Genomic DNA, 19,929 nt, shown 5'->3' with positions numbered 1-19,929 from the left:
TATCACTGGCCTGAGATGAGGGGTTTTAAATGACACAGTGCTCAGCAGGAGTTGCCCCTGTGATGGGGCTTTCAAGGATGACTTAGACTGGTTTCCAGGAAAATGGAAGTGAGGGTTCATCATCTAAACGTTCTGGGAGCCTGACTTTACTGACAACCTGAGAAAACTCAGGGAACAGAAGCTCTCTTTTCTCTTCCAGGAGCTCATAAGCCAAAGGATTAAGGAGACTGTCCACTGGCCTCAAATAGAAAGCAGCATGACACCGTGATTAGGACCATGAGCCTTGTCCGCATACAAACCTGGGTTTGGGGAAAGCTCCGGCATTGTTGGCTAGACGGCCCTGGGGAAATGCTAACACTCTCTCTGCCACAGTTGCATCATCTCTGAATCGATCTATTAGCAAATTGTTCAGAACGTACTTAGCTCAGTGTCTGGCATATGCAACAAATTGTTATTGTTTATATTCACATTGTTACTGTGAATTTCTTACTGTTGAAATGATTGGAAGGAGAGGCACTAGCCAGCCTAATTCAGTGGGATTCAAAGAACCAGGACCAGGAGCTGGAATTTCTTCTCATCAAGTCATTTCTCTCTGGTTCTTTTCTACCCCCTACCCCAGACTGTTAATCTTGTATCATAATTTCCTTCACTCTCCACTCCTAATGCACAAACGTCTCTACTTTGCCTCACAGAATTCTACAATTCCGTCTCTATAAAAAGAAATTCAAGGAGACTTTGAGGCCTTACGATGTGAAGGATGTGATTGAGCAGTATTCCGCAGGACATCTTGACATGCTTTCCAGGATCAAGTACCTTCAGTCGAGGTAAGACAGCACGCCTGGAAGGATGATGCCCTCCTGACTGCTAAAGAACCAGACAGAGCCAGGCCAACCTTAGAGCTGAGGGTGAAGGGCATTCAGAGATGACCCACAGTGCAGGGGAGACATTTGAAGAACAAAAACATCCATCAAGCAAGGACATCCAGGTCAACCAACACGAGATCCAACAGGCTGGGAAGAAGTTCTGTGACACTGACATGGCCGAGGTCAACACCCTGACCAGGCCTCATGTAGAGAAAAGGCGTCTGTCCTACTGGCCCCTGAGTCTGATGCTCTGGACATTGCCAACAAAACTGGGATTATCCAAAATGAGTCCAGCTCACTAATTCCAAATATAAATCTGTCACCTGATGAGAAGTTCATCAAGTGTTATTTGTAACAGTGAAACAGACTAGATTCCCAACTAATAATGGCCACCATTTTTGTTGAGCATCCGGGAGCTCTAGGTCTGTTGGTCTAATTCCCTATAACCCCCTAAGATAGTGCATTACCGCTGCCCTCTTACCAGTGAGCAAACTGAAGCTCAGAGGGCAAGGGACTTACCCAAAATTACCCAGCTAGAACGTGGCAGAGCTGCAAGTCAAACCAGATCCAACTGGTTACACAACTCCTGTTCTCTGTAACACACAAGAAGAGAATGGAACCTGCTGTTACTAAAAAGTTAGACAGCCATCAAATGACATTTAGAAAATGTATCCAATGGGACAAAAATGATGTGATCTGTGAATACACACATATACGCGTAATGTGATCACTAATAGTACACTCAGATATATATATATGTATATATACAGGTACATATGAATATATACTTACACTCACATATATATGATCATACTTATAGAGAGTCTGCCTAGATCTTGTGATGATATTAACTATTATATTTGTTCAGTATGATTATAACACCTACCAGGAAATACACACAGCACAGACACACTCTCCCTTATAGGAGCCTAGAGAAAAGGGTGTAAGACTGCCCCCAAGGGGTGACAGCGGCTGTACTGAGGTCATGAGTCCATGTGTGATGGTATTTTTTACTTTTTAAATTTATCAAATCTTTAATGAATTGTAAAAATGTCCTTTTTAAAAAACTATTTAAAATAACTAAAGGACAAGTTGATGCCAAGTCGTAGAACTGACATCAAGGGAGCCAAAGCTCTGTCTGAGGCTTACTCGCTGACCTGTGTGAGATTTCAAATCGACATGAGTCAGGTCCTCTCTGGACCTCAGTTTCCTCATCTGAACGTCTCCCCACTGGGTGTCCTGCAGAGTGAACAGGGGCCATCACACTGAATGAGATGGACTTTAGCGATGCTGTTGGGCTCGAAGGATGCTTATTTGCGACCTTCCTTTATCCGTAAATGGAATACCAAAGGTGACTGCCTAGCCCAGAGGCGACCACCCAGTCAGTGCTCCATGCCTGCTGAACAGAAAGATGCGTGAACGAGTTCTGAGCCTACCGTGCTGTTATTTGTGCAAGTGTGGCTCTCTGAGAGATGGAAAGAGAGGCGTGATGTCTAGGACATGCCAGGCTCCAAAAATACTGACCCATCTTCGTGTGCATTGAGTGGACCTTTGCACAGTCATTGTGTTGGATATTCATCAGGCAGATGTGTTTCTGTGCATCTTGGCTGGAGGTTGATGCCTAAGTGGGGACTAACTGCCTACCCCCAGCTGTGCTGTGCACTAGACCAGAGAGGAAGGGAGGGTGACTGAGTGCATGGTGCTGTCCGTGGAGGAGCAGGTGTGTTTACAGAGAGACGGAGTGAGCCGCGGCCACTTCTGGGAGTGTGGTCCTCGCAGTCCTGGGCCTGTGATCAGCCTTCGCGGCTGCCCCACACTGTGCCCCGCCCCTGCCCTGCGTCTCCATGGGGGATGTTTTTTTCCTCTTGTGCTCGGGGTGGCATGGCTCAGGAGCTGATGCCTCATGCAGAAATGGAAGCAGGGTGTGGGAGCTAGTGTTGAATCCATCCCTCTAACGGCTTGAGAAGCCTGCAAAGCAGCAGAGGAAACAGCACAGCTGAAAACAGAGCCTAGAATTCAGTGGGAAAAAATCCCTAACTAGATGTTTGGGGAGGAATAAAAGAGCTGGAAGACCAGGTAAGTTGTAACACACGTGCCATTTCCTATGAGCAATAACAAGACGTGACCCTCATCCCATCTCGGTGGTTTGGCTGCCTGTCTTTCCTCTGGAATGGAGAGATGCTCTGGGTACCACTGGACAAAAAAAAAAAAAAAAAAAAAAAAAAAAAAAAAAAAAGATATATTGAGATTATAAATTCTGTTTCTTTCTCTCTGTCTCTCTCCCCTCATTCCTTTTCCCCTTCGTCTCTCTTTTTCCTCTTCTCCTTTATATTCCAAACCCATACCTGACAAAAGACGGAACAGAATGAATTGCACATAAAGCTCGTTGTCATTTAACACCCCCTCTCTCTGTGTTCTCTTTCAGAATAGATATGATTTTCACCCCTGGACCTCCATCTACTCCAAAACATAAGAAGTCTCAGAAAGGGGCAGCGTTCACCTTCCCATCCCAGCAGTCTCCCAGGTGGGGCCCGTGGTCATGGACTGCCAGGCTGTGTAGTACCACAGCCCGCAGAGCATCCCCATCCCCGAATCTCAGCTGGGCCCCTTTGTGGTTGGGTGAGGTTGTCAGTCCCCTAAATAAGAGGACGAGAGAGAGTCTGAAGCCTGTTCCAGCTCGTTTGAGAGGTTTCTGTTTGAGACTTAACGGCCACTCTCCCCAGACCTTGTGGGTGACACTCCTTTTTATGGCTACTGAAAATGAAACTAACAGTTTCCTTGTTATAAAATAAGAGGAAACTTTTGAGTTTTATTGGAAGCAAAAGAACACTGCATATTAGCTGAGCCCAAGGCGTTCCTGGTCAGCTGTTTTGGCTTTTCCTCCGTCGTCACCCATGACTGATTGATTCTCCTCCCAGAACGGAGAGAAGGAAGGAAATGAGCTGTCAGCCTCCTGACAGCATTGTAACAGGCAGAGCTCTGTCCTGCAACAGAGCAGCTCTGCTGTCCCTCAAAAAATGTTTGAAAATTGTCCTTTTCTAGGTCCTGACGCACAAGGAGCAGTCCTTTAGAAAACCCACTGCCTGAATTTATACTTCTTTTTCCCAAATGTCTTCAAGGCAGGTAACATAAACAAATGAAGGGAGTTAGGCACAAGAAGTAGTAGATACCTTATAATAACAAGGCTCCTCATTATGAAAGAAGGAAGTGCATAAGAATGATGAGATAAAGCATCAAATCTTCCACCTCAGTCCTGGGGATGGAATAGCCAGCGGTAAACCACGGGGCCCTAGAGGGCGCACGCCCCACCCCAAGGAGGTAATTGTTACTCTGTTCTGCTGTTGCTAATTTTAGGAATAAAAATCCTCTGTTTCCAGATAGTCCCATTTCTCAAGAAAAGCTGAATACCCAGATTTTATGTGCAAGTCCCCCTTTCTGAGATGGCTTAAGTGTTTTAAAACCCCGTGCAAGCTAAGGGAGATGGATTCAGTACCTCGGGGCCACCAGGTTTTGACACCTGCTTTCATTCAAGACTGCTCAGCCCAAGACAGGCCAGAGACCTTGCGGGAGTCACCAGCCTAGGGAGAAAAATCAGCTGCCCAGAGAGTGCCGGCTATGAATGGTTTTTGAGCGACAGCGAGACTCCCTGAAAGTTCTTTTCCGTGTAGAACTTACTGTCGAAACTAACTGGAATTTAGGCAGATACGGGCTGTGTCTGGCCAGGAAGTAAGTGCGGCCCACTTCTCAGTCCTGTCACCTGCCGGCAGCGTCTTTGGCATCATTTTCCAGATTTAGCATCTGTTTTCCACTCTTAACAAAATGGAACAGGGGAAATATTGGTACCCACTGGGTATAATTTCAGAGATGGGACAACCCCTTCCCCACCCTGCCCTCCCCACCCCACACTCAGAGTAGAAGCTCTCAACCCATAGTTTGAAAGGTAAAGGCAAAGGAATGTAATTGAAAGGAATCAAACACTCTAGGCACAGTTAGGTGCTTTGACCCCAAAGGGTTAACCTTGACCCAAAGCTTCCTAACAGCAGCTTAACCTTCAGCTTTCCATTTTTCTGCCGTCAGCACAGTAAGCCTGAGACGTCTGTGTTGAAGGCAGGAAAGTGCTGGCCTTCCCTGACTCTCAGGTGCCCCCAGAGCTGCGTGGCCTCTTCCAGACCACTAGGCCTGAGCACGAGGATAGTTCCAGGGGCCACGGCCCACCTTGCTGACATGACCTGGCAAAGCGAAACTAGCTATGACGCTCTTACAGAATTATGGGCTCTTTCCTAGGAACGAACCATACGTAGCCAGACCATCCACATCCGAAACCGAAGACCAAAGCATGATGGGGAAGTTTGTGAAAGTCGAAAGGCAGGTAGGTCCATAAGTGTGTTTTCTATGTCTGTGAGTCTGTCTCTGTTTTGTAAATAAACTTATGATTACTAGAGGGGTGGAAGGGAGTAGGGAGGGATAAATTGGGAGTTTGAGATTTGTAGATACCAACTACTATATATAAAATAGATAAACAATAAGGTCCTACTGTATAGCACAGGGAGCTATATTCAATACCATGTAATGGCTTATAATGAAAAAAATATGAAAAAATATACATGTATTTATACATATATGTATGTATAAGTGAATCACTGTGCTGTACACCAGAAACTAACACAACATTGTAAATGGACTATACGTCAATTGAAAAAAAAAAAGAAGGAAAGGCAGGTAGGTCCTTCCTTCCCTCCCTAAAAAAACAAGCACATGAAATCTATTTTCACATGCCATTTTTTTCATCAGGGGATGATATACTTGAAAAGGACGTGCGAATGAAATCCGTGATTTAGCACTTGATGGGCTGGGTGGTCACATGCAAGCGGATTAGTTGCTCTGAGCCTCAGTTTCCTCGTCTGTCAGACGTGGATTTTACAACCCCATAAGGTTGCTGTGAGGATTAAATCGGCTGATACCTGTCACTTACCTAGAGCAGTCGCTGGCGGACAGTAAACCCTCAACCAGGCGGCGAGTATCATCCTCACGGTGTTTAAGGAATGTTCGTTCCTTTGTGCACACTTTCTGTGGTCGCCACCCTCCTTCTCTCAAAGTCCGAGTCTGTGTGGCCCGAGTGAAAGGCCTGGAAGAGGAGGGCATGCGTGGGGCTCATTCAGGGCAGAAAGAAACCAGCCCGCTCACTCACAGCACCTCCTGCCACTCACGCCTCATTTCCGCAGTAGAGCACCTTCTATTTCAGCATCGTTCACCCAGCTTTACACTAGATAAATAGCCTTTAGGGTTTTCTGTAGGATCCCTATCAATCCTTTTATTTTATTCATAACCCCAAATTAGATCTGTGCAGGAGAGGCCAGAGGACATTTGAATGATTCTTCTTTTCCGGTCTATCAAGAAAATCACTTTCCATCTTTAAATTTTAATTTTTAATCTCAGCTCTTCCGTTTCCGAGCTCTGTGACAATTGACAAGTTACTTCATCTCTCTGGGCCTCTATTTCCTCACCTGTAAAGGAGAGATAATAATAGTATCCACCTCCTAGAGCTGTTAAGGAAATTAAGTAAGTTCATATCTTTGAAGTGCATACTGACTGCTCGGTAAGTGTTGGTTATTGTGAAGCCTTGGGCATCAGCTCGGCCATTCCCTGTTCTGTGCTCCTTGTCTTCGTCTGTAAGAGGGGTGCTGCACCTGCCTGCAGGGCTGGCTCCCTGCAAGCTATGCATTGCCAGGGAAAGAACATCACACGCGCACAGGCACGCTCACTGTGTCTCACAGAGATTTCGGTGAGTTCTCAGTTTTGTAGGTTGGAACAGATAGGCACAACTTATATTAGTGTCTCTTCCGCCAGCCTCCAGGGCCCCTGGGCACAGTCTCCAGATCTGAGAAGCTCAATTCTTGTGAACCACTGCCTGCCCTTATCTCTTTGGGACTTAACCTCACTGTGTAGACGAAATGCACATGAACAATCTAGATGCTTCTAAGGGAGTGTTCGCAAATCAAGAACTTCTTATTAAAATCTTGTAATAACCTGTGATGAAAAAGAATCTGAAAAAGAGTATATATGTATGTATAACTGAATCACCAAAATGAACAAAACATTGTAAATCAATAATACTTCAATTAAAAAAAAAAAAAGAAGAACTCCAGCTCCTTGACCCAAACAGCAGCAGCCAGGCCACCCCCTTCTCAGGTAAAACTTGTCCTTGAACCCTCTCTCTGCTTCCAGGCATCACTTTCTGCAGAGCCCTTGCCTGGGTTGTTTCTAGATGAGCACTAATTCAAACGGAAGGCGAGAAGTCAGGAGGCAGGAAAGAATCTGCTGTTGTGATTCTTACGACTTGCAGGAACCTTCTCCCCTTCTGGGAAGCAAACGCTGTAGTTTTTCCTCCCGACTCAGCACAAGAACGCCCAGGCCCAGAGGCAGCAGTGACTCCCGCTTCCTTGTGTTTTCCAGGTCCACGACATGGGGAAGAAGCTGGACTTCCTCGTGGACATGCACACGCAGCACATGGAGCGGCTGCAGGTGCGCCTCACCGAGCTCCACCCGGCCAAGGGGCCCTCCTCGCCCGGCGACGTGGAGAAGGAAGAGGACAACAGGGACTCTGACGTGAAAGCCAGCATCTGTGACTATTCCGAGACAGGCCCCCCCGAGCTCCCCTACAGCTTCCACCAGGTGCCCCTCGACAAAGTTGGCCCCTATGGGTTTTTCGCTCACGACCCAGGGAACCTGCCCCACGGGGGACCCAGTTCCGGAAAGGTTCACGCCACCCTTTCCTCCTCGGCAACGACGCACGTGGAAAGGCCCACGGTCCTGCCTATCCTGACTCTTCTCGACTCTCGAGGGAGCTACCACTCCCAGGCTGAACTGCACGGCCCCTGCCCGGAGCGGGTGTCCCCCGGGCAGAGACGCAGCATCACCCGGGACAGTGACACACCCCTGTCCCTGATGTCGGTCAACCATGAGGAGCTGGAACGGTCTCCAAGTGGCTTCAGCATCTCCCAAGACAGAGATGATTATGTGTTTGGCCCGATTGGGGGGTCGAGCTGGATGAGGGAGAAACGGTACCTCGCCGAGGGTGAGACAGACACGGACACCGACCCCTTCACGCCCAGCGGTTCCATGCCTCTGTCATCCACAGGGGACGGCATCTCTGACTCCATATGGACCCCTTCCAACAAACCCACTTAAAAGGGGTCATGGGCTGACTCCTCCTTGTAATGTAGACGGACTTTGTACAGCTCACTTGCTCTCACACCCGCCACGTACCGGTGAGACCACCGATGGCTGCATCAAATGCATGCATGTGCGTGGTGGCCCCACCTGGGCTGGGGCTTGTCACCGCCCTTTTCCTCCCCAGGTCACCACAACGAAGCTGCTTCCTTTCAAGCATGGTTTGCATGACTTTATACTATATAAATGGTACCGCTAATCTCTTCTAGGTTACACATTAATCTGCTGTTCTTACTTTGAATCGTGACTGGACCAGGACAGGGAGAAATTACTGATGAGCTGTGCTGTGTCTGTGTGGCTGGCTGGTTGGGGTTTTGGTTTGGTAAGCAGAGACAGTAGTTTAAGTTATTTCTCGGATCATTGCCCCTTGCTGTAAAACACTCTGACAGTTAACTGTTTTCTAAAGCAAGCAAATAATTCTCTCAACAACAAAAAAAAATGCATTGCATATCAATGAGGTTGCCTGCAGAGCTAACGCGAGAGAGGAACGAGGTCGTCATCACATCTCCGAAACCAAGAATTTAAAACATTATTTTATTAAGGAAAAACTGGGAAAACTTTCCAGAAGCTCTCAAAGGGACCTCACTTGGTCTGTCATTGTCAACTAGCACGCCTCAGTTTCCTCGTCTATAAAAGGTGGTGGCAATCCCAAGTGTTGCGTTTCAGATGAGTTGTGAATAGGCAGGAAGAAAACACACACACACACACACACACATGCACACACATTAAAATGGTTCCCTATTTATGTAGCCAAAGATAACAAAATTTATCAGAAGTGGGGTGCCCCTCTGGGCAGGAGCTAAGTTCAGTGCCTTCAAAATGACGTTCCAACTCACATTCCTCCCCATGACACTTGTACAAAATCTCAAATAGGAACGAGAGTCAAGAGGGCACACAGAAATTATCTGGTCCAAGTCCTTCCTTGTAAAAATGAGACACCTGAGGCTCCAGTAAAGAGATATGCCTGAGGTCACTCTGTTGTCCCCTGGAGAGCTGGGACTCAAAGCCCACTCAGCTGACTCGCTCCAGGCCCTGGTCTCCTCCCACCGCACCGGCTCTGCGGTTTCCATGACAGGACCCAGAAGTTGGGCCAAGCTGCCTGTGCTCTGTGGTGTGTGGAAAGCACTCACGACACAATATAGCCAGCGGAGAGGGCTGTCAGCTTTGATGGCAAAACACGCTTGCCTGATGCTTTGCAGTTTGGATTCAGGAAAAAAAAAAAAATACACAGCAAGCTACAACATTTCTTAATATGCAAATGGACGAAATTTCCAGAACCATCCAGTTTTACCCCTCTAGATTTTTTAAACCACATGTAACCGTAAGACCAGCTGAAGTGTGCGCAGACAGGCTGGAGCACACTACTATGTGAGGATTAAGATTAGGCAGAAGCCATCCTGTTGTGAGATGTCGCTACTCTCTGAAATGCGCTGATGTACAAGGCTAATTAGCTGAGTGACTTCTCTGCAGTGTTATTGTCTCACTCTTTTCCCATATCGAAGCCCTGATGGTGGGTGGTTGCCATGGCAACCATCAAGCTGATTGAAATAGCCTAAGTGAATGTCTACATTCCACCAGTGTTCTCCATCACAGTCTTGTCAAGAGCCGTAGTAGCGGTGGCGGATGCAAGGTTGATGGTTACATCTTCACCTAATGCAGGGATCTTGCACGGTATTGGAAAGAGGAGATACTTCCTCAGAGCTTGGTTTCTTTCAGCCCACACATCAGTGGGTACCTGTGTAAAAGGCTCAGAGTAGAGTAATAGTGAAGGCTCAGCTCCTGACTTCAGGAACTTGCAACCAAAGCCTGAAGTCCTTGGCACTGTGAGTGGTAGAAAGGGAGTTTTGCATGGAGAGTCCCACAAAGGGATGGGTGTTGACTTTGAAGTCCAAGGTAGGAAATACAAAAGAATAAGCAGGTACATCAGACGTGAAACCCCCTCCCCATTGGTTTGCCATTTGACATTCTGGCCATCTGAAGGGCAAAGGGCATAGGTCATTTCTTCCTCCTCCTGGCTCCCTTCAATATGGCTGAAAGTGCCACTGAGGCTGATGACCTAAGAAACCTTATTCCCCTTCCTTAGAGCTTGGTTCTTGATTCTGACCTTCCTGGAATTTTCCAGAAGAAATGCTTGAGCTACCTACCATCTAACATGCCACTTACTTTTTTCTATCTTATTAATATTCTTGCAGAACTTACTGGCCTCAGTATTGTACAAACAGAGGCATCTTCCAGGAGCTCAGTAGAGTTCCCAGCTGGGAGGGTGAGACTTTCTCATCCTCCAGTTAAAATTAGTTACCGTGGACCCAAAATTAGAGGATTGCCTTAAGTTCTTTCAATAACTGACAAAGGATTGGAATTTCTATCATTTTCCAAACCGCAGGAGGGCAGTCTAGCTTCCCTGCTGCATCCTCAGGTCAGGATGGCAGGGATTGGGTTTGTGCTGATTACCTATCTCCAGCGTGGAGTATGTTGTCTTTATCAGTGTAGACAAAGGCAAATTACATTTTCATGAATGAATAAATAATAAGAATCTTAAGAGCTGTCCTTTCCCATCTAAGAAAACAAACAAACAAAAAATGACCTTCTGGAATATTCTGCCTTGATACTCCTTTTTTTTTTCCCCCCAGAAAACACATTCCAGAAATGCAAACCCAACCTACTCAAGGTGCCTGCCCATAGACACAATGGTCAACATGGCTGACCCTGACAAAGTAGAAAGTTAGGGTCTGAGATTGAATATAAGTTACAGGGAGAAACTGTGTGTGCCTCCGCAAAGATCTTTTTGTCAAACAAAAAAACAGCATGGTGGAATCATCCAACAGAATTAGTTAATAACTCAGCCTAAAATTATTCTACTTCAGATATACCGGTGGTTCTGAAGCTTGCCCAGGAAATTACAGGAGTTTCAGCAGAATACATGAAATAGTAACAGATTAAGTCCATCATAAAAATGAGGTATGATTTTCTCAAGTGAAACTATGATCTTGTATGTATTCGGTTTCTGTGTGTGACAGCATGATACATGCAAAATTTAAGTGGTCATCTTTCTAGCAAGATCAAAATTAATGGGGTGAATCCACTTTCCAAATGTTGGGTGAAAGGTGGTCCCATTGGACTGAGAAGAAAGTACTTGATCAATTTTGAATTTTGACTGTCAGATACTAGCACCCAAGCAAACACTGAAGGTGTTTTTTTTTTTTTTTTAAATAATTGTGAGAGGAAAAGGAAAAGGAAAAACATCAAATTGAGAACGTTCTAGTCACTAACTGTATTCGTTCTGGAAACTGAGAGATTAGACTTACTAGATGTGGCCCTAGTTTTCATGAAAACATAGCCAGAAAATTGCAGGGTATATTGCAATTCAAATGAGCTAATCAAAAATTACACTTCCAATGCCTGTTTTGTGTCAGGCACTGTAAGTTGAAAAAATACTTACAGAAAATGCTAATGTAACAGGATCTACTCACAACTTGCCAAGACCACTCTCAGAATCCCATGCCACTCTGATGAGTGCGACAAAAACATTCATTTGTTTATTCATTTACAAGATTTATTAAGTACCACTTACCATCAGAAAGTGAAGAATCTGGTGGCCTTGAATTATAGGAGGTCCCCTCAAACTATGTCTACCAGAAATGGAAAGAAACTGATTTCATCCCTGAAGACAGCTCTGTACAGACAAGAATGCTTCCTAGATTGGAATCAGCGAGAGACTGAACATGGAGGGGAGTGAAAGCAAAAAGCCTGCTTCAAAGCGCTAATGGCACCGTCAGCTCGGGGAAGGCTGAGTGAGCTGTAAGCGGGCTTTGAGTTTGGGTTCAGTGGTTTGGACTTTATAGCGCCAGGTAAGCTGTTCAAGAAGGAGGTTCTAGAGTATCTGAGAAGGTTCTTGGAGAAACCAGCTTTCTCTTCCTCTCCGAATCCCTAACATGATTGACACCAGGCAAGGCTTTGGTCTACTTCCATTCCATTGTGTTGACCAAGAGAAGCTTATGCTAAAAGCCAATCGACGACATCTATTTTGAGAGAAAAGGGTCACTCTGCTTCTGGAAACCTGCAGATCAAAATCTCCCGGGGAAAGAGAAGTGATGTGTCCAGTGTCCTAAGAAGTCCAAGCACACCCAGGCTTCCGCCAGAAGATGCCACATAGTTGGCCTTTGTTTTCCATAAATACACGTCCAAGGCACCTAGAAGCACAAGGATTGTCTTTCCTTTCTGAACCCCAGGCATCCTGAAGATTTGGTCCCATGTCCTCACTTGTCTTTGAAGGCTTGCTTGTTTCAGGATGAACATTTTAAAGACTGTAAGTCCTTTCTTTGTATTCAAATCAACCCAAAGTTTTTGTGTCACTTACGTTACGCTATTCAAAACTGAGCCAACAGTCCCCTAAATCCGTGAGCACGTATCATGATGCCCAGGCTAGAACACGTTAGGAGCCAGGCGGTCTGCATAGCTTTAGTGGGTGAGGAAACTAGTGATGCCAAATAGATCCCTGGATGAAAATTTGAGTTTTAGGATGTTCAGACGTGCTTGACTTTTCTGACACGTTATGATTTTCAAAAGAGACAATCAATACAGATAAAGCCACTAGGACAGTGACTGCCATATAGGGAGACTGTATTGCACGCTCTTTTTTTACAGTATCTTTGGGCTCCGTTGCCCCCTTCTTTGTTACGACTTATGAATTCTAAATTTGCACTAGGAAATCTTTTCTCAGAAAAAGAGAAGATACAACCCTAATTTTTACACAACAAAAATCGGGCACTTTCACCACTGGTATTTAAGTAAGAACATCTCTAGAAACAAAAATGCTTACTGTTTCCATTAAAATAAGGAAAAGCGTGAATGTTGGAATGAAGAGAGTAGGACTGTCAGGTCACAGTGGTTGGCTGTGGTGGTTCCATTGGACGCACAACACCAGATGTGGCACCATTCTCTCCAAGGATGATTTGTGAGGTGGAGCCAAATAGCAGGGATAATTAAATATAATGAAATGAATGGTTTAAACAAGGAAAGTCAACTGTGCCATGATGTCTGTCAGACAGATGCTAGCAATGAATGGAGAACTGCCAAGAAAGAGTTTAAGATTGGTCACATCCTCCCCAGGAGGGCTCGCTCCCAACCTTTAACAGCCTCAACTCCAGCATCCCTACTGTAGGAAACCTGTGACTAGTGTTTTGCTTTATCATCACAGATGCAGGGAGGTATAATTTCATAGATTCTTAGGTGCTCAGAACAAGGGACCTGGATCACCAGAACAGCCACCTCTCTTTTTAGATCCAGAAGCAGAGGCTCAGAGCAAAGGGAATCACACTTTGCCAATCGGTGATTGAATGAGTGATTGGGTAGCAGAATCCAGAACTCAGGTCTCCTAACTTCTGGTCCAGATGTTGGAGGTCAAAAACTAAAATACCCAGTGAGAGCTCAAGTACTGCTGTTGGGACCAGGAGACTAGGCAGAACGCCCTGGTCCAGTGGAGAAATTGCTAAACCCGATACATCCCATCTCTGGAATACAACTGATGAAAAATGACAGTTCTTCCAAAACCTTGCTGTCTTCAAAAAGCATGGAAATACTATTACTTATGTGTGCCGTGAAGAGCAGGAATGAAGAACACACCCCGCCTCCGATCCCTTGACCTCTCCTACTTGTTTCCTCTTTGTCCTGCCAAGCTTAGACTGCTTCAGCAATTTGGTCCACCACCTGGACTCATTCAGCTCCAGAGTCATGCCTCTGATCATATCCTTATCTATAAGCCAATTTAACAGGACTTCTCTTGAAAAAATGTTATGGGTTTGATTTTTAAAAAATGGGATGTGATTTCTTTGGGGATCTATATGACCCCAAGTCGCCAGGTCTACTAATGTCACCCCTTTGCCCTGGGATCTCTGGGTCTCACGTGGGCACAGTCTGGTTCCTCCTGCCTTGTCCCAGAGAATGCCCATCTTGGTCAGGTCACAACTGGGTTCTCTTCACCAAAACTACCAAGAAGCAAACAGGATTCACCTGAGGATATCTTACGTTTGTGTGTTTTAGAACATGAACAGGGCTCTTCTGGCTCAAATGAGGATTTCCATAGTTGACTTCCACTTACACTGTCCTTGGGATAGACTTGGCAGGGCTCCCCCACAGCCCTTGTTAAACCCGGTGGTGGGATGTTCAGTTCTCCTGAGTCAGGCTGAACCTGGAGCTCCAAAAAGATGGTCAGAAAGAAAGGTGGTCAAGTGCTTGGACGGCAATAGATGACCCAGTGATCTTAAAGACTGTCATTCTACCTAAATCTTCTTAGTCTCCACACAGCACCATTCTGGGGTTAAAATAAGTTTCAGAGGGAAATAAGTCAAAAATGGGCTCTATATAAGAATAACCTGAGTGTGACTTACCATTATGCAGTCAAAAGCCTCACCCAGTGCTTAGAAATAATATTTATAATTCCTCTTAGACTTGTCAAATGGACTATAATTTAATGTCTAAGAGTAATGCAAAATGTTCTCTTCTCTTCCTCTGCCCACAAGACTGAGGTCAGGGAAGGGGAGAGAAACTCACCCTAAGTTCTTTTTATGAGTCGCATATGACGTCATATTTCTCTCTCTCTCTCGATTTCATGTAATTTTCATCATAAACGCACAGGGGAGATGTTACCCTTTCCATCTAACAGATGAGGAAGCTGATGGTGAAAGGGAGAAAACCATGCCAGAGGTCACATATGGTAAGAGGTAGAGGTGGGCTCTTAGCCAAAGCCCATGTACCTCCAAAGCTCATTCCTCCTCCACACCCCGAGTCTCTCAGGTCAATGGCAATGCTCCCGAACCGTGCCCTGTGATCTTCCACTCTGCCTGGCCTTCCTCCGCCCCATCGTCTTTACAGTAAGATGATCGCGGCCCCTTTGGTTCCCTGGAGAGAAGGGTGATTCCGTATTGATGCTCTCCTTGCTATTCAGCGGGCCCTGCCTGTTCCTTTGAGTGGTTTCACAATCCAGCCGTCAGTGGCAGAAAATGATGCCATGTAAATTATCCATCTGGTTCACGTTGGAACCCATTAGCCTGGGAGTTTGGTGTGGCTGCAGGTAATCCCACAAGCGCCCCTTGTTCTTTGCCCCAAGGATCGCCTTTCATTGTTTTAACCGAAAAAGTTCAAATGTCCTTCCTGATTCTGGTCTTTTGTCTTTAGACTTTATTTCAGGGCTTTGAAAACCTGCAGAAAACAGGTGAGTCTTCAAAAACACTCTCTGGGAGGCCAAACGCTCAGAACAGTTGTGTTTCTCTTTCTCGGTATTTAACGATCAAGGTTCCCAGTGGAGAAGCCAACCTGATCTGATAATTGGGCCCTTCTTTTCCCCCGTGGATCCTTCTCCAAGGGAGGGGGGAGCAGCTCCACCCTCCAAAGTTCCCACGAGATTCCGAGTCCCGGCGGGAGGCCAAGTTCTAAGACTGGTGGTGACCATTTTGTCAAGCGTCAGGCATGAGGCGGGCTCTGCCCCATCTTGAAAATCACCTTAGCATGATGGACCAACTTCATCAGATTGGTCAATCCTTCCCTGTTTTAAAGAGAAAAAGTGCTTTCCACGTTGCTTCCAATGGGATGTGACTATCCTTCTGTTTCTTTTTTTCTCTTTGTAATGGAGCAGTGATGGAAAACACCCATCTCTGAAGAGCAAATTGAGGTTTCCAGTGACATGACTCCACTGTGCTTGATTTCGGATTGTGTTTTCTTTAAGCCCCTTTCACGGCATAGGGTTCTGGTGCCTTTCTCCCTGAATTTGTCTCCTTGCCCCAAGCAGGCTTTCTTCACGTCTGGCTCACACGGGAACACGACTCTTCCACAAGTGGCCTTTAGTGCTCTTTATAATATGATTTCCTGTAATTTTTAAACTGTATGTGGAATTTATATTCTGGCTCTGTCCGATATTTGAACAACTTTAATAGGTTGATTTCCATATATATTATGCAAACAATTCTTACCTGATTTTTTATGTTCTATCTTAAAACAGATAAATCCTGCACCACTTATTAATAAAGAGACATTTCAATGATTATGTGGCAGAATGTTATTTGCTTTATTAAGGATGCAGAGTGACAAGCAAAGACAGTTCGTTATTGGTTGCGGTTGGGAGCAAGAGAAGGGGATTTGAGTATACTTGTAAAGAGCAGTTGAGAGGGAGAGAATCGAGACACAAGAAAAAAAATACAGCTGAAAGTTTTCTTAGCCACAAAGAGTGTATGATGTGGATGGCTCACCTCCTGGGAAACAGCCACCACACAGGTTGTGGAGGTACCGAGACTAATACATTTTCCAGCCATGGTTTTAAGACTTTATTACTCCCTTTTTATAGATGAGGAAGTCGAAGCCCAGAAACATACAGAGACCTGCCCAAGGACAGACATTAATCAGTGGAAGAGTCACAATTAGCGCCCCAGACCACCTACCCGCAAGGCTTGTCTGACTTTTGGAGAAGCTGCACGTCCTAGACCACGTGGGAGGGAGACAGCAGGGTGACCCAGGGAGACTGAGTCAATGGGGAGGAAATCAGTAAAGCTCATATCAGATCGCCTCTCTCTACTGTCAGTGCAGCAGGAAGGGATGTTTTCTCATGAGAAAGAGGGAGTTGGGGTGGGGAGCCTTTTTCTGCCTTGGTTTATCATCTGTAAAGGGGGTGGTGAATATGTACTTTGAAAGGTCATTGTCCTAGCAAAGGATCCAGCCTGCAGCAACTGTTCAGTGAGTGACAGCTTTGGACTCTATCCTGTGCCCACGAGCCTGGCTGCCTTAATTTGGGTTTCTATAAGAATAGGGCTAGGATGCTGGATGCAGGTAGTTTATTTGGAAAGTGATTCCAGAAAGTACAATTGAGAGAGTAGAACAGGGAGGGAGAAAAGCCAATGAAGAAAGAGCTGGTCCTTGTGGCCAACGGGGCTCAGTTCCACCAGGGACCCCCTGAGAACTCGTGTGAAATGTACCAAAGAATCGTTCCACCTCGGGACAGGCATCTGGGATGTTCACCCACTGACCTCTGCTCTGCCCTGGTTGAGAGCTGCCCCTGGGGCACTAAGTTCCCTCCTCTGCCAGGTGTCCCTGGGCTACAGCTGAGCAAGCTCCCGGGTGGGAAAGCTTAGTAAGGCAGAGGGCAGAGAGACGTGGGGAGGTGGGGAGCTGGGGAGGTGGGGAGCTGTCCACGACTGTGACCACGGGCGAGGGCACAGGTGGGCAGAAGGACAAGGGATGTGGTAACATCAGCATCTGATACATGAGCTCACTTCAAAACCCTGCACACAGGGAAGCCAAAACCCAGTCAGGTTGCCACAAATCACTCTGCAAGTCAGACGGCAAGGCTGGCCAGCACTGGCCATGATGCCTGTGAACATTATTCACTGTGGAAACAGTGCCTGCAGCATCTAGGAAGCAGGGTAGGGACCCTTCTGCTAGGTTATCGTCCGGCTCCAAGGTCCACATCTGTCATCATGAAGGCCTGTGGCTGACTTTGCCGCTATAAGAAGAGCATCCATCTAGAGAAAACTCTAACTCAAAAAGACACATGCACCCCAATGTTCACAGCAGCACTATTTACAATAGCCAAGACATGGAAGCAACCTAAAAGTGCACCAACAGAGGAATGGATGGAGATGGAATACTACTCAGCCAGAAAAAAAGAACAAAATAATGCCATTTGCAGCAACATGGATGGACCCAGAGATGATCATTCTAAATGAAGTAAGTCAGAGAAAGACAAATATCATATACCACTTTCATGTGGAATTTAAAAAATGATACAAATGAACGTTTTTATAAAACAGAAACAGATTCAGACACATAGAAAACATACTTATGGTTACCAAAGGGGAAAGAGGGGAGGAGGGATAAATCAGGTGTTTGGGATTAACAGGTACAAACTACTACATATAAAATAGATAAACAACAAGGTCTTACTGCATAACACAAGGAACTACATTCAATATCTTGTAATAACTTATAATGAAAAAGAATATACGTATGTATAACTGAATCACTGTTCTGTACACCAGAAACTAACACAACATTGTAAATCAACTCTACGTCAATAAAAAATAAATAAATAAACACTTTCTTCCAAAAGAAGAGCATCCAGTCTGCAACCCCTCTGCCAACAAAACTTACCCACCTCCAGTCTCAGGTGACTGCATGACAGACGGACAAAGAGCCTAAAAATCATACCCCTGAGAAAATCCCCTTCCATTGCACAAATGGAGCAAAAGCCCATTCATAGCCTCACATCCCAGACACTCCTGGGAACTGGTCACTGCTCCTGACAATGTCCGCTTCAAACAGTGAGCTCAGACACCCAGCTGATCAGGGACCCCGTGGCTTCCCGACACTGACGGCGTGTAAGGTGTCTCCCCTGAGAATAGTACCATTGTCCTTGTATCCTGCCTCCATATCAAATATGAAAACTTTCCCAGCAATTTATCGTCTGGTTCTGGGCAGGTCAGCCCCAGTCACTGGAGGGCAAAGGGAACTAGCAGAAGGAAGCAGAGACGAATTTAGGAAAATAACAGGGGTCAGGTCATGAACAAACTCCTAGGCCATTAGAAGGACATTCACTTTTCCTCTGAGTCAGACAGGAAGTCATTACAGGGCTTTGAGTAGAGGAGTGGCAAGATCTGATGGGGTTCTCTGGCTAGGGTACTGAGAATCCACTGAAGGAGGCAAGGGCAGAGACAAGGAGGTTAATCAGGAACAATGTTGCATCAGCAAGAATCCAGGTGAGAGCCAAGAGTGGCTTGGACCAGAGTGGTGGGGTGCGGGTAGTGAGAAGTGTTTAGAATCTGGATACAGGTTAAGAGTAGAGATGACAGAATTCATTGATAGATTGAATGCAGGTGTGGGAGAAGGAGAAGTATCCAGGAAGATTGCAACGTATTTTATTTGAATATCTGGAAGAACAAAGGTACCATTAATTGAGATGAGAGTAGATTGGGGAAGAGGTTAGTTCTGCAAAAGGGCATGAATTTGGCTTTTTACATATTAAATCTGAGATACGAATGAGGCATCTAGAGGAAATGTTCTGCGGACAGTTGAGTGTGGAGTTAAGGAGATTGTTTGGTGCTGAAGGTATATCTCTGTCTCTGCTTATCCATCTGTCTATCTAGCTAGCTGTCTGTCTATCCATTCATCCGTCTACATATGGATTTGACAATTTATTGATACCATTTAAACCCATAAGACAAGATGCTATCTCCAAGTGAACAAGTATAGAGAAGAAAGAGGAGACATCCACAGACTGTACCCAACAACATCAAGAAGTCGGGGAGATGAGGAGGGACCAGCAAAAGAGACTGAGCAGAAGCATCTGATGAAACAGAAGGCAGGAGAGCTTGGTGTCAGGGGTGCCAAGCACGTGCAGACCTCATCTCAAGGAGCGAGTGATGTACTGCAGGCACCAAGTGCTCCTGAGAGGTTGAAAGAGAGGAGTGGGCCGTGCGGGAGTCGTGGACACCCTGATGAAGGCATTGAGGGTGGGGTGCTGGGGTGCTGCTGCCTGACTGGCCTGGCCTCGACAGAGCGGAGAGAGAAGGAATTGGGGGCACTGAGTAGGGACACCTCACGGTGACCACTGTAAGCATACAGTTCCGTGATATTAAATAAATTCATAATGTTTTGCAGCTATCACCACTTTCCATCTCCATAACTCCCCATGTTGTAAAACTGGAATGCTACACCTATTAAACAATAACTCCCCGTTCTCCCTTCCCCCAGTCCCTGGCAACCATCCTTCTACTTTCTGTCTCTGCGGCTTTGACTATTAGATATAAGCAGAAACATACAGTATTTGTCTTTTCGTACTTGCATTTTAAAGTAA

General features: G+C 45.8%; 1 protein-coding gene across 1 annotated transcript in view; it reads left to right on the top strand.

Annotated features, from left to right (window-relative positions):
• Positions 1–10,531, top strand: part of KCNQ3 (potassium voltage-gated channel subfamily Q member 3) — a 242,023-nt gene extending 231,492 nt beyond the window's left edge. Inside the window, exons 12-15 of the mRNA XM_010972661.3 lie at positions 693–824; positions 3,289–3,387; positions 5,148–5,232; positions 7,317–10,531. Of these exons, the coding sequence (XP_010970963.2) occupies positions 693–824; positions 3,289–3,387; positions 5,148–5,232; positions 7,317–8,051 (1,051 nt within the window). The 3' untranslated portion in view covers positions 8,052–10,531. The remainder of the gene's footprint in view (positions 1–692; positions 825–3,288; positions 3,388–5,147; positions 5,233–7,316) is intronic.
• The last annotated feature ends 9,398 nt before the right edge of the window (positions 10,532–19,929 follow it).

The sequence above is a fragment of the Camelus bactrianus genome, chromosome 25, assembly GCF_048773025.1.
Source record: "Camelus bactrianus isolate YW-2024 breed Bactrian camel chromosome 25, ASM4877302v1, whole genome shotgun sequence".
Taxonomy (NCBI): Eukaryota; Metazoa; Chordata; class Mammalia; order Artiodactyla; family Camelidae; genus Camelus; species Camelus bactrianus.
The sequence above is the reverse complement of the archived record's forward strand: the minus strand, read 5'-3'. Positions and strand labels throughout refer to the sequence as shown.